The 13275-nt window shown below is 50.4% G+C and overlaps 1 protein-coding gene across 1 annotated transcript in view; it reads right to left on the bottom strand.

Moving 5' to 3' along the window:
* Window positions 1–13275, bottom strand: part of LOC134748331 (ribosome-binding protein 1) — a 32867-nt gene that overhangs the window by 7846 nt on the left and 11746 nt on the right. Inside the window, exons 8-18 of the mRNA XM_063683098.1 lie at window positions 12295–12407; window positions 11464–11617; window positions 7130–7210; window positions 6676–6877; window positions 6212–6318; window positions 4551–4670; window positions 3721–3861; window positions 3116–3217; window positions 2272–2406; window positions 1682–1828; window positions 718–834 (exon numbers count right to left, since the gene is read on the bottom strand). Coding sequence (XP_063539168.1) covers window positions 718–834; window positions 1682–1828; window positions 2272–2406; window positions 3116–3217; window positions 3721–3861; window positions 4551–4670; window positions 6212–6318; window positions 6676–6877; window positions 7130–7210; window positions 11464–11617; window positions 12295–12407 — 1419 coding nt within the window. The remainder of the gene's footprint in view (window positions 1–717; window positions 835–1681; window positions 1829–2271; window positions 2407–3115; window positions 3218–3720; window positions 3862–4550; window positions 4671–6211; window positions 6319–6675; window positions 6878–7129; window positions 7211–11463; window positions 11618–12294; window positions 12408–13275) is intronic.

Below are 13275 nucleotides of genomic sequence, written 5' to 3'. Positions count from 1 at the left end.
TGTGCTGCCGCAGCGAGTCCAGCTCGTGCTGCTTGTCGGCGAGCTGCCTCCTCCAGCGTCACGTTCACCGGGATATGTCTCGTGTGTATGTACCTGCGTGAGCGTGTGCTGCCGCAGCGAGTCCAGCTCGTGCTGCTTGTCGGCGAGCTGCCTCCTCCAGCGTCACGTTCACCGGGATATGTCTCGTGTGTATGTACCTGCGTGAGCGTGTGCTGCCGCAGCGAGTCCAGCTCGTGCTGCTTGTCGGCGAGCTGCCTCCTCCAGCGTCACGTTCACCGGGATATGTCTCGTGTGTATGTACCTGCGTGAGCGTGTGCTGCCGCAGCGAGTCCAGCTCGTGCTGCTTGTCGGCGAGCTGCCTCCTCCAGCGTCACGTTCACCGGGATATGTCTCGTGTGTATGTACCTGCGTGAGCGTGTGCTGCCGCAGCGAGTCCAGCTCGTGCTGCTTGTCGGCGAGCTGCCTCCTCCAGCGTCACGTTCACCGGGATATGTCTCGTGTGTATGTACCTGCGTGAGCGTGTGCTGCCGCAGCGAGTCCAGCTCGTGCTGCTTGTCGGCGAGCTGCCTCCTCCAGCGTCACGTTCACCGGGATATGTCTCGTGTGTATGTACCTGCGTGAGCGTGTGCTGCCGCAGCGAGTCCAGCTCGTGCTGCTTGTCGGCGAGCTGCCTCCTCCAGCGTCACGTTCACCGGGATATGTCTCGTGTGTATGTACCTGCGTGAGCGTGTGCTGCCGCAGCGAGTCCAGCTCGTGCTGCTTGTCGGCGAGCTGACGCGCCCAGCGCGCTTCCTCTCGCGTCACGTTGGCTTGGAGCTGGCTCAGCACTCCCTCCTGCAGACAAACTACTTTTCAAGTCCCCATTGTAAAATTAGCTGTTGAAGCGGAAAGGTCCTTGAGTGACGATTGCGAATCTGCGGTTTAGGATCGCAGGGACCCTTTGGATGAGGGCAGCGGACGACCGGTTGTTTTAAAGATGCTTGGGAATGGCCGATGTCCTGTAGTGGGCGTCGTTCGGCTGACGTGAAGATGACATGCCAAAGTTAAATGAGTCCCAAACAAAAACTGCAAAATTATTCAGTTAGGGCAAGCATGTAGGCACAGAGAGGGGTTATATGGCATATTTTTCTTCGAACATGTAGACTTATAGTGATGGTTTTGTTTAATATTAATGTTTCAGATCCGAAGTGATTCATAGTTAAGACTGAAGAAGAGTTGATGAAGTTCTATGTTCAAAGTAATTAACATATAACTTGTCACACATTCCACATATAGATTTCAAGCATTATCAAATGATAAAAACTAAAACAAACACGTACACATAAAACTAAAGAAAAACACTAAAACTAACTAGAAAATACACATTATCTATACTAAACATAAACCCCCATTCCGACCCCCACCCCGTCCAAACGTGCCAAATATACTTGCGGCATTGCCGCGCTGGATAGCAAGCGATATTTGTTGGACCAAGTAGGAGCCTGAACGGGGATCGCAACCTCTATCACGCAAACGCCGCCCCAAGTCCCTTACCAACTTCTTCGCTTCCAAACACCACGGCCCAGCCGTCTCCACCGCGACCGGAACAAAGTCGTACGCCGGTTCCAGATTGGCGTATTTGGAGTGCTTTAGCCTCGCGGCATAGTAATTAACATAGATTCTTTAAAGATTAAATACTCACCGTGTCGTCAATGATCTTCTTGTATTTGTCTAGGAGTCCTTGCAGCTGGTCATTCTGCGCCTGCAGCTCCGCCACGCGCGCGTCTGCGGCGGGGGCGAGGGCGGGCGCGGGGACGGCGGCGGGGGCGGGCGCGGGGGAGGACGCCGCCTGACAAAACCAATTCTAATTTTGTTACAACTATTAAATTATTAAACTGCTTTTATGGACGCAATTCATACTTTCAGCAATAGTACATTTCTCAAACTTGCAATGAAATGTTGACATAACTTACTTTAAATTAGGTCCGGAAATACTACGTATCCGGTGCGATGAGTGAAGATCATATGTAAAGGAATAGGGGATGTTGTTTTTTTTTAGAACTGTTTTAATTTGGAAGATAGACAAAATGTTAAACAGTTCCAAAAAAATGTTAACATCCCTATTTGACGTTTTTTGAATAGGGATGTTGCGCGCCACCTATTTAATGTTTTTTGATGGACACTTTTCATACATAGAGATTTTGCTCCTCTATATAGTCTCCATGATTGCAAGTTTGAGAAAAAAAAAATGTTATGCACACTGAAATCATCGTACATCTTAAAAAATGTTACCTTCTGCAGCTCCGTCTTTAGGTTATCAGCGAACTGCAGCACCCAGGCCTTGTCCACGGGCCCCCGCGGCGCCGCGGAGGGCAGCGCGTCGCGCAGCGCGCCGGCCGCCTCCGCGTAGGCCGCCGGCGCCGCTTCCTGCGGCCATACAGGCTTCAATCACCCGATACTACACACTGACCGAGTTAACCGACCTGCCGACCTGCCGACCCACCGCGGAACGCACACCACGAAATGCAGGAGTATATCGTGCCATGCTCGGAGCGTGCGTTTCGTGACCCTCGGTTAACGACCCTGCCCTACACGCGAAGTATACAAAACCATTACATACTCACTATAGGGACCGTGCGTGTTCAACGTTTTGTGACCTTAATTGAAAACTGAAACTTGAAATTGACTTCACGCCAATACAGTTCACGCACGCTCCCTTGCGCGTTTGGAGTCTGCCAGCTCGTAGCCGAAATCGATATCTTAATCCCTTTTGTTTGGTTTTCTCTCGAGCTATCCGCCGGTTAATACGGTTCAAACGACAGTGATAAATGAACACAACGCAGACAGTTAAAGCGTTAGATAACAAGCGAAGCCGGCCAATAAGGGTAGTACTTATTTACATTATTCTTTAAACCTTTGTTACCTGCAGCATTATTTCTTCACTGTATCGCAATACTAAAGCTTTCAACGAGGAAGCTGACACATGATTGAGCGACTTTATATAAATATCCATTTTATGCTGCTCGTGTTTAAGTTAGAATATCAAATGTATAAAAACCATCTGTTCATCAGTTGCGGGCGTAGAAAAGCGGACTAAATTGGTCAGGGAATAAGGCAGTAAAAGCGTGAAACTTACGCGAGGGTCTTGGGCCGACAACGCGCTGGCCGACTTCACCTGGAGAGCCTTTTCGGCGCTTTGTAAAGCCTCCATTACTTTCCAGTTTTTAGTTCGCAACTCCTATACGCCCGGTCAAAATAACAAAGCAAAATGTTAGCTTTTGTTAAAAGAAAAGTATATATACTTATAAGTAGAAAAACGTGTCAAACGGCATGCAGTTTTCAATTGTATATTACATGCCATTGTTATTGATAAGAAATTATAATGTAATAGATTACACACGCTGGATTAATCATATATATTAGGTCTTTCTTACTTGAATATCAGTTAGAATAGAAATTAGATCCTAAAGAAGTTAAAACATTACATGAAACATGATGGCGCGTCTGTAGTTTGGCGTCAGGTCATTATAATATATTCTACTCTTAATCAGACTAGAATCGTATGGTTACGCTACTAGTAGTTTGACTTGTGTACGATTCACATCAAATGGTCTCAACCATTGAGCCCACTTAAGGCGCATGCTAGTTTACTAGTGTCAAAGGAATTTGAACTTTGTGCAGTGGTCAGATCCCATATTTGATGAGAACCGTACATAACAGTAGTGTTAGGTCAGGGCTCACATTGTTCTTCTCCTGGTACGCGCGCAGCTGTTCCTGCAGCTGCGTGAGGGCCTCCTTCTGCTCCTTGTTGGCGCGCTGCTCCGCGTTGAGTGAGCTGCGTAGCGCTTCCACTACGCTCTCCACCTTCGCCAGCTCCGCAGACTGCAGGAAAACACACAATGACACAATTTAAGAGACCTCATTTCTTAAGAAAGAATACTGAGACCAAACGTCACATAGGACATTTGACGGACGGAAAGAACTATGAAACTGCCCGTGAAATAAAATTTAGCGAACGCTTTAAAGGTGACAGATGGTTTGGTGCAACAACCCTAAGAGAGGAAAGTTTAAAGAGTGCTGAAGGGCGATATCAAATTATGCCGCCACTCGCGTGACATTAGTGAACTATTCAGGGGTTGGAAAGCAACTCTGTCTTTTGGAACGTCCCTTGTGCCTCCAAGTTTGAAATTGACCACCATGCGCCGAGCAAAACACATACACACCGAGCCCTAGCGCGACAATTCCTTCACGAGGCAGCACGTCCTGTGTGCACTTAACAAATGGCGAGCGATTGGCGCATTCGCCAAATATGAACATACCTTAAGCGTAATGTACGACGAAGTAACCAGGGATCGGATACCGGTATTTTTTGTATGGGAACGAAAACGGTATTTTTTCGTTATTTGAAAATTATTTAATTTCTAATGGGGCAATCCAATAATACGAAGTCCTTACCTAAAAATAAAACTGAGTCCTACATTTCGAGTCCTTCATTAGTTCGAAAAATATGGCTATTTCGAAGTTTTTGCAAAAAACCGGTTCCGATCCCTGGAAGTAACTTGTACACTTGCCTTGTGCTGATCGTTGGGCAGTCCGTTCTGCGCAGGCGCGGCCTTCATCTGCTTGGCCTCGGCCAGCTCGGCGTCGCGCGCCGCCAGCTGCTCTCTCAGCGACGCCAGTTCGCTTGAGAGCTGACAATAAATTAACATACATTAGTTAAATACGACATTTTTTTCTCAAACGTGCCTTGAAATATTGATATTAGGCTGGGAAGTATCATGTTTCGGCCGTGGCTAGTGTCATGTCTCCTCCTGTTGCCGCTGATGTTGTAACGTATCTAGTTTAAGTTTGACGTTAAAACTAATTATTACTAATCACTTAGTAAGTTACGTAGGTAAGAATGTAGTTAATTAGTGAGTATACATATAGATCATATTTTAAACAAAGCATACAAACTACTGGGTTTCGTTCTTCGTGTAGCAAAACCTTTTCGAAGATCTCTCACTTATAAACTTCTTTATAATAGTTACGTTCGCAGTAGATTGGAATTTGCTTCTGTAGTGTGGAATCCTCTCTTTAATGTCCATAAGACCCGAATTGAAAGACTCCAGAAAAAAATCGTTAAAGCACTGGAATTTCGAGTGGGTCGTAACTATGTAAATTACGCTTCCTCGGCTACACATCATAATATCCAGCCACTTTCACTTAGACGGTCCTGTACAGATTTAGCATTTTTATTCAAAATTATTAATAATGTTGTAGATGCCCCCGATTTATTACATAAAATTTGCTTTCGTGTCCCCCGTAGGAATGAACGTAGTTGTCGCACTAAGGCATTATTTAGCATTCCTAACAGCAGAACAAAACACGCACGGCATTCGTATATTGGGCGCGCGTGTAGGCAGTACAATGAAAAGTGTATGGACGCAGATTTGTTTAGCAGTTCATTAGGCTTGTTTAAAAGAACTGTATATTCTTTATTAAAATAAGGGTGAAATGTTGCAAGCAACCCGATAGTAAGTACTTGTAATCTTAGTAATTTAAGTCTAAGTAAGTGAAAAATGTAAGTATAAGTCTTTTCTCTTGTTTATACATTTATATGCTATTGTATTAGTTGGTATACTATTGTTTTGATTATGTACAACTACTAGGTACTACAAGTTTGCACTAGTTATCATTACTTTTTAATTGTACCTCGATATGTGATTTAGGAAACTATAGGTCTATAAAAAATCAATTTGTAGCTATTAGCTAAGTTGCTTATGTTTACTTTAAGACTGTTTGTTTCTCAATAAATAATAAAAAAAAAAATAAAAAATTAAGTTGCAGTGCCCTTACAGGGTTCATAGCTGATCAAAATTCTTATGTAATACCTTATTATGTACCTATGAAGGCAATAAATGACTGAAAACTGAATTATACTTTGTAGGTTCCCGAGGGGTGGTGGGATATTATTCCAGCACCTGGTTGCCATGTACCGGAAGCTCCCACGAAAAGCTGCCGAAGCATGTCGAGGTGTGACACAAGTGTACACTGTAATTACGTGCCCCCAAGTGGCCTACAGGTGGTCCTGGTCCAGGACAACTTCTCGAAAAGATATGATGGGGATTTGTATTTCATCTTCAGCTTTTCTCTTCCCATTTCCGCTTACTGCGTTACGAATGTAATTGCCCTACCTAGCACAAAATTAGGTATAGCCTGCAGAGTATGAGAAACAAGATAGACTTGTAACCTGTTTGATTTGTGCGTCTGCCTCCTCCTTCTGCTTGTCCAAGTTACCCTCGGCGAACTGTGCGCGACTCATGAGTCTTTGCACGTTGTTCTGGAGATCTACGATGGCTGTAACAAATGTGATTGTGATGTATTATGTCTAATGTCTCAGATTACCCGTTAAAAACAATGGTGGCCCAGGTAGAAGAAAAACTAAACATAATAGTGGCATCCAGCGACCAGGGTTTTAGCCGCCAAATGCAAAAATCACGACTGCTCGCGTGAGTACTTTTGACAAAACACCTCATACATCACTTCCTCTTGAAATACCTAGTATTACCCCGAAAAAATGTCTTATGACGACCACCAGTAAGTAAAACTCTATTCACTAAAGCTGTAGCAGATCTAGGAGATGAAATGAATGAACGAATGCTATTTGACATTTTTCGAGCGACTTGATATAGTTTGAGGTAAACTGGGTGTTACCGGCTTGTCGCTCCTGCATGGCGCGGGCGTGGTCCCGGGAGAGCTGCTCGAGCTGCTGGGCGAGCTCGGCGGCGTGCTGCTGGGCCATGATGGCGGCGTCCCTGGCGGCGCCCGCGTCGCACCGCGCGCCGGCCACCTCGAGCGCGCGCGCCGCCAGCTCCGCCTGCAGCGCCTGCAGCTGCGCCACCAGCGACGCCTCCGCCTGACGGTGACGGTGACGGTGACGGTGACGGTAACGAGACAACACATACACATACACATACATTAGCCCGAAACATTCCAAAATTGTTTGATCCGATCGACGCTACGGCTTCACACCTAAATGATTTTCGTAAATATTCATAAACCCATTACGAGCCTCAATTGGCTATTAATTGTTTGTTTACGGTTTAACAATGAAATTGGGATCAAAAGGGTGTATGGTAAATCGTAATATTCCTACTTCATAACTCACCTCAGAAAGTTGCTGTATGTGCATCTCCATCTGTGCTCTCTGTTGTTGGAATTCACCCTCCGCGGCGAGTTTAGATTGAAGCTGCAAATATAACACAAATTTAAATTCTCAGGTGTTAAAACTATTTAACACAACTTACCAATTTTATTTTTGTTACAAAATTTTATGATTATCAGTAACAACACTAGTCACTAGTAGTCTTAACGAACCCTAACTCGATGAGGTTGCATTTTTGGTTGGAAAGTAGCTCGACCTGCGAAATCCTGCTTCGCCCAAGGCAAACACACTCGCGAACGCAATGCCTCGGGCGATGCACGTACCGACAGACCAAAGATTAAAATGTTTCGCTTGGCAATTGCCTCACAAAGCGTCTCATACTGTTTAGACCTGCCTATTAGACCATCCCCCACACTCGATTTTCTTTATTTTCGAGGCACGTATACGGAGTTACATAGGTGTTTGTTTGGTAAAGTGTCGTTACTCACTAGCCTGTTCTCCTGCTGCAGCTGGTGGTTGTCCTCGGCGAGGCGCTTGACGCGCGTGTGGTGCGTGTGTATCTCGGCGCGCGCCGCCTCGGCCGCCAGCTCGTGCGGAGTTACATAGGTGTTTGTTTGGTAAAGTGTCGTTACTCACTAGCCTGTTCTCCTGCTGCAGCTGGTGGTTGTCCTCGGCGAGGCGCTTGACGCGCGTGTGGTGCGTGTGTATCTCGGCGCGCGCCGCCTCGGCCGCCAACTCGTGCGGAGTTACATAGGTGTTTGTTTGGTAAAGTGTCGTTACTCACTAGCCTGTTCTCCTGCTGCAGCTGGTGGTTGTCCTCGGCGAGGCGCTTGACGCGCGTGTGGTGCGTGTGTATCTCGGCGCGCGCCGCCTCGGCCGCCAGCTCGTGCGGAGTTACATAGGTGTTTGTTTGGTAAAGTGTCGTTACTCACTAGCCTGTTCTCCTGCTGCAGCTGGTGGTTGTCCTCGGCGAGGCGCTTGACGCGCGTGTGGTGCGTGTGTATCTCGGCGCGCGCCGCCTCGGCCGCCAGCTCGTGCGGAGTTACATAGGTGTTTGTTTGGTAAAGTGTCGTTACTCACTAGCCTGTTCTCCTGCTGCAGCTGGTGGTTGTCCTCGGCGAGGCGCTTGACGCGCGTGTGGTGCGTGTGTATCTCGGCGCGCGCCGCCTCGGCCGCCAACTCGTGCGGAGTTACATAGGTGTTTGTTTGGTAAAGTGTCGTTACTCACTAGCCTGTTCTCCTGCTGCAGCTGGTGGGTTGTCCTCGGCGAGGCGCTTGACGCGCGTGTGGTGCGTGTGTATCTCGGCGCGCGCCGCCTCGGCCGCCAGCTCGTGCGGAGTTACATAGGTGTTTGTTTGGTAAAGTGTCGTTACTCACTAGCCTGTTCTCCTGCTGCAGCTGGTGGTTGTCCTCGGCGAGGCGCTTGACGCGCGTGTGGTGCGTGTGTATCTCGGCGCGCGCCGCCTCGGCCGCCAACTCGTGCGGAGTTACATAGGTGTTTGTTTGGTAAAGTGTCGTTACTCACTAGCCTGTTCTCCTGCTGCAGCTGGTGGTTGTCCTCGGCGAGGCGCTTGACGCGCGTGTGGTGCGTGTGTATCTCGGCGCGCGCCGCCTCGGCCGCCAGCTCGTGCGGAGTTACATAGGTGTTTGTTTGGTAAAGTGTCGTTACTCACTAGCCTGTTCTCCTGCTGCAGCTGGTGGTTGTCCTCGGCGAGGCGCTTGACGCGCGTGTGGTGCGTGTGTATCTCGGCGCGCGCCGCCTCGGCCGCCAGCTTGTGCGGAGTTACATAGGTGTTTGTTTGGTAAAGTGTCGTTACTCACTAGCCTGTTCTCCTGCTGCAGCTGGTGGTTGTCCTCGGCGAGGCGCTTGACGCGCGTGTGGTGCGTGTGTATCTCGGCGCGCGCCGCCTCGGCCGCCAACTCGTGCGGAGTTACATAGGTGTTTGTTTGGTAAAGTGTCGTTACTCACTAGCCTGTTCTCCTGCTGCAGCTGGTGGTTGTCCTCGGCGAGGCGCTTGACGCGCGTGTGGTGCGTGTGTATCTCGGCGCGCGCCGCCTCGGCCGCCAGCTCGTGCGGAGTTACATAGGTGTTTGTTTGGTAAAGTGTCGTTACTCACTAGCCTGTTCTCCTGCTGCAGCTGGTGGTTGTCCTCGGCGAGGCGCTTGACGCGCGTGTGGTGCGTGTGTATCTCGGCGCGCGCCGCCTCGGCCGCCAGCTCGTGCGGAGTTACATAGGTGTTTGTTTGGTAAAGTGTCGTTACTCACTAGCCTGTTCTCCTGCGGCAGCTGGTGGTTGTCCTCGGCGAGGCGCTTGACGCGCGTGTGGTGCGTGTGTATCTCGGCGCGCGCCGCCTCGGCCGCCAGCTCGTGCGGAGTTACATAGGTGTTTGTTTGGTAAAGTGTCGTTACTCACTAGCCTGTTCTCCTGCTGCAGCTGGTGGTTGTCCTCGGCGAGGCGCTTGACGCGCGTGTGGTGCGTGTGTATCTCGGCGCGCGCCGCCTCGGCCGCCAGCTCGTGCGGAGTTACATAGGTGTTTGTTTGGTAAAGTGTCGTTACTCACTAGCCTGTTCTCCTGCTGCAGCTGGTGGTTGTCCTCGGCGAGGCGCTTGACGCGCGTGTGGTGCGTGTGTATCTCGGCGCGCGCCGCCTCGGCCGCCAGCTCGTGCGGAGTTACATAGGTGTTTGTTTGGTAAAGTGTCGTTACTCACTAGCCTGTTCTCCTGCTGCAGCTGGTGGTTGTCCTCGGCGAGGCGCTTGACGCGCGTGTGGTGCGTGTGTATCTCGGCGCGCGCCGCCTCGGCCGCCAACTCGTGCGGAGTTACATAGGTGTTTGTTTGGTAAAGTGTCGTTACTCACTAGCCTGTTCTCCTGCTGCAGCTGGTGGTTGTCCTCGGCGAGGCGCTTGACGCGCGTGTGGTGCGGGTGTATCTCGGCGCGCGCCGCCTCGGCCGCCAGCTCGTGCGGAGTTACATAGGTGTTTGTTTGGTAAAGTGTCGTTACTCACTAGCCTGTTCTCCTGCTGCAGCTGGTGGTTGTCCTCGGCGAGGCGCTTGACGCGCGTGTGGTGCGTGTGTATCTCGGCGCGCGCCGCCTCGGCCGCCAGCTCGTGCGGAGTTACATAGGTGTTTGTTTGGTAAAGTGTCGTTACTCACTAGCCTGTTCTCCTGCTGCAGCTGGTGGTTGTCCTCGGCGAGGCGCTTGACGCGCGTGTGGTGCGTGTGTATCTCGGCGCGCGCCGCCTCGGCCGCCAACTCGTGCGGAGTTACATAGGTGTTTGTTTGGTAAAGTGTCGTTACTCACTAGCCTGTTCTCCTGCTGCAGCTGGTGGTTGTCCTCGGCGAGGCGCTTGACGCGCGTGTGGTGCGGGTGTATCTCGGCGCGCGCCGCCTCGGCCGCCAGCTCGTGCGGAGTTACATAGGTGTTTGTTTGGTAAAGTGTCGTTACTCACTAGCCTGTTCTCCTGCTGCAGCTGGTGGTTGTCCTCGGCGAGGCGCTTGACGCGCGTGTGGTGCGTGTGTATCTCGGCGCGCGCCGCCTCGGCCGCCAGCTCGTGCGGAGTTACATAGGTGTTTGTTTGGTAAAGTGTCGTTACTCACTAGCCTGTTCTCCTGCTGCAGCTGGTGGTTGTCCTCGGCGAGGCGCTTGACGCGCGTGTGGTGCGTGTGTATCTCGGCGCGCGCCGCCTCGGCCGCCAGCTCGTGCGGAGTTACATAGGTGTTTGTTTAGTAAAGTGTCGTTACTCACTAGCCTGTTCTCCTGCTGCAGCTGGTGGTTGTCCTCGGCGAGGCGCTTGACGCGCGTGTGGTGCGTGTGTATCTCGGCGCGCGCCGCCTCGGCCGCCAGCTCGTGCGGAGTTACATAGGTGTTTGTTTGGTAAAGTGTCGTTACTCACTAGCCTGTTCTCCTGCTGCAGCTGGTGGTTGTCCTCGGCGAGGCGCTTGACGCGCGTGTGGTGCGTGTGTATCTCGGCGCGCGCCGCCTCGGCCGCCAGCTCGTGCGGAGTTACATAGGTGTTTGTTTGGTAAAGTGTCGTTACTCACTAGCCTGTTCTCCTGCTGCAGCTGGTGGTTGTCCTCGGCGAGGCGCTTGACGCGCGTGTGGTGCGTGTGTATCTCGGCGCGCGCCGCCTCGGCCGCCAGCTCGTGCGGAGTTACATAGGTGTTTGTTTAGTAAAGTGTCGTTACTCACTAGCCTGTTCTCCTGCTGCAGCTGGTGGTTGTCCTCGGCGAGGCGCTTGACGCGCGTGTGGTGCGTGTGTATCTCGGCGCGCGCCGCCTCGGCCGCCAGCTCGTGCGGAGTTACATAGGTGTTTGTTTGGTAAAGTGTCGTTACTCACTAGCCTGTTCTCCTGCTGCAGCTGGTGGTTGTCCTCGGCGAGGCGCTTGACGCGCGTGTGGTGCGTGTGTATCTCGGCGCGCGCCGCCTCGGCCGCCAGCTCGTGCGCGCGCGTCGCCGCGGTTACGCGCCCGCGCTCGGCGTTCAGTGTGGCCCTGTACGAAATTGTAGATTGTACAAAGATACTATTTTAACTGCGGTATTATTTTAAAAAGTAAGTTGATAATCAGTTTTTAATTTATAATTATGCTCAAGTAATACACTTCGTTTTACACTTCGCCTGCGCGGATACTAAAAAGGAAAGAAGATTTTGCCATAGTGTTTTAATTAGACAGTGATCCAGAATTCTGCCCAACGACAGTGTGCGGGAGGGTTACACCCCAGGCCAAAAGTATGGAAACAATTCAATAGAAAAGTGTGATCTTTTAAGCGATGGATTTTATACTACTCATTGACAATTTGGTAAAAATAATAATAGAACATTTTAAAAGTAAATAACTTTGGCTGTGATAGTTGCCAATTCAACATTTTGTCATGTGATTAAAGGGTAGGTATAATTATGTAACTTTTTCCTACTTTATTTTTTTAGCTTTTTGACATATTTTAGGATGTTTTGATATTAAGCGTGTATTTTTAATCTTTTGGGGTATGTCCGTGAAGTTGACTGTAAGGCAAGAGGACCCTAAAAATACTTTTATTCGCTAAAACACAAAAATCATTTTTACACAGCCTACACTTATATAAGACGTATCTTTGTATATTTTTGAGATTTAAATATCCATACTACTTAGTTATGTTGATCAAGTTTAATATTAATGTATTTCTCGCATACCTCAATTCCTTCAATTTCGCTTGCAGTGCTTGCGAAGCCTCGACTTCGTCGGCCAGAGCTTTCTCCTTGTCGGCGAGTTGCTTCTTCAGCTTCTGCATTGGGTCGTTAGGTCCCTAAAAATATAAAATGTAATGTATGAACAACAGTCCCTTTCCATTGCGACCGATGAGATGTTAGGAAGTATTCTTGGTTGGTTAAGAGTCATGTACAGACATAGACATGACAACTCGAATGTTCATGTCAAGTTTCATGTTATTTTAGTACTCGTATTTTTACCAGATTTCAAAACAGGAGAAGGTTATCAACTCGACCGTATTTTATAATTTTTTTCCTTCCTCCCTCCCTTCGCGTTCCTTTAAGTGCAATGTACGCTTGTCTGCCACCATTCTGGTAAGGGTAAGACTTACCTCGGTCCACTCGGAGTGCTGCGGCAGCGGGTCGTGGTGCTTGTTGAGCAGCGCGTCGGTGAGGATCTGTATCTCGGTGCGGGAGAGCGCCGCGTCGCGCACTACGCGGACGAGCTCGCCGACGTTGACGCCGCCGCCGTCACCGGAGACTTACCTCGGTCCACTCGGAGTGCTGCGGCAGCGGGTCGTGGTGCTTGTTGAGCAGCGCGTCGGTGAGGATCTGTATCTCGGTGCGGGAGAGCGCCGCGTCGCGCACTACGCGGACGAGCTCGCCGACGTTGACGCCGCCGCCGTCACCGGAGACTTACCTCGGTCCACTCGGAGTGCTGCGGCAGCGGGTCGTGGTGCTTGTTGAGCAGCGCGTCGGTGAGGATCTGTATCTCGGTGCGGGAGAGCGCCGCGTCGCGCACTACGCGGACGAGCTCGCCGACGTTGACGCCGCCGCCGTCACCGGAGACTTACCTCGGTCCACTCGGAGTGCTGCGGCAGCGGGTCGTGGTGCTTGTTGAGCAGCGCGTCGGTGAGGATCTGTATCTCGGTGCGGGAGAGCGCCGCGTCGCGCACTACGCGGACG

The sequence above is a fragment of the Cydia strobilella genome, chromosome 16 (assembly GCF_947568885.1).
Source record: "Cydia strobilella chromosome 16, ilCydStro3.1, whole genome shotgun sequence".
In the NCBI taxonomy this organism is placed as follows: Eukaryota; Metazoa; Arthropoda; class Insecta; order Lepidoptera; family Tortricidae; genus Cydia; species Cydia strobilella.
Note: the sequence above shows the minus strand (reverse complement) of the source record. Positions and strands in the feature narration are given on the sequence as shown.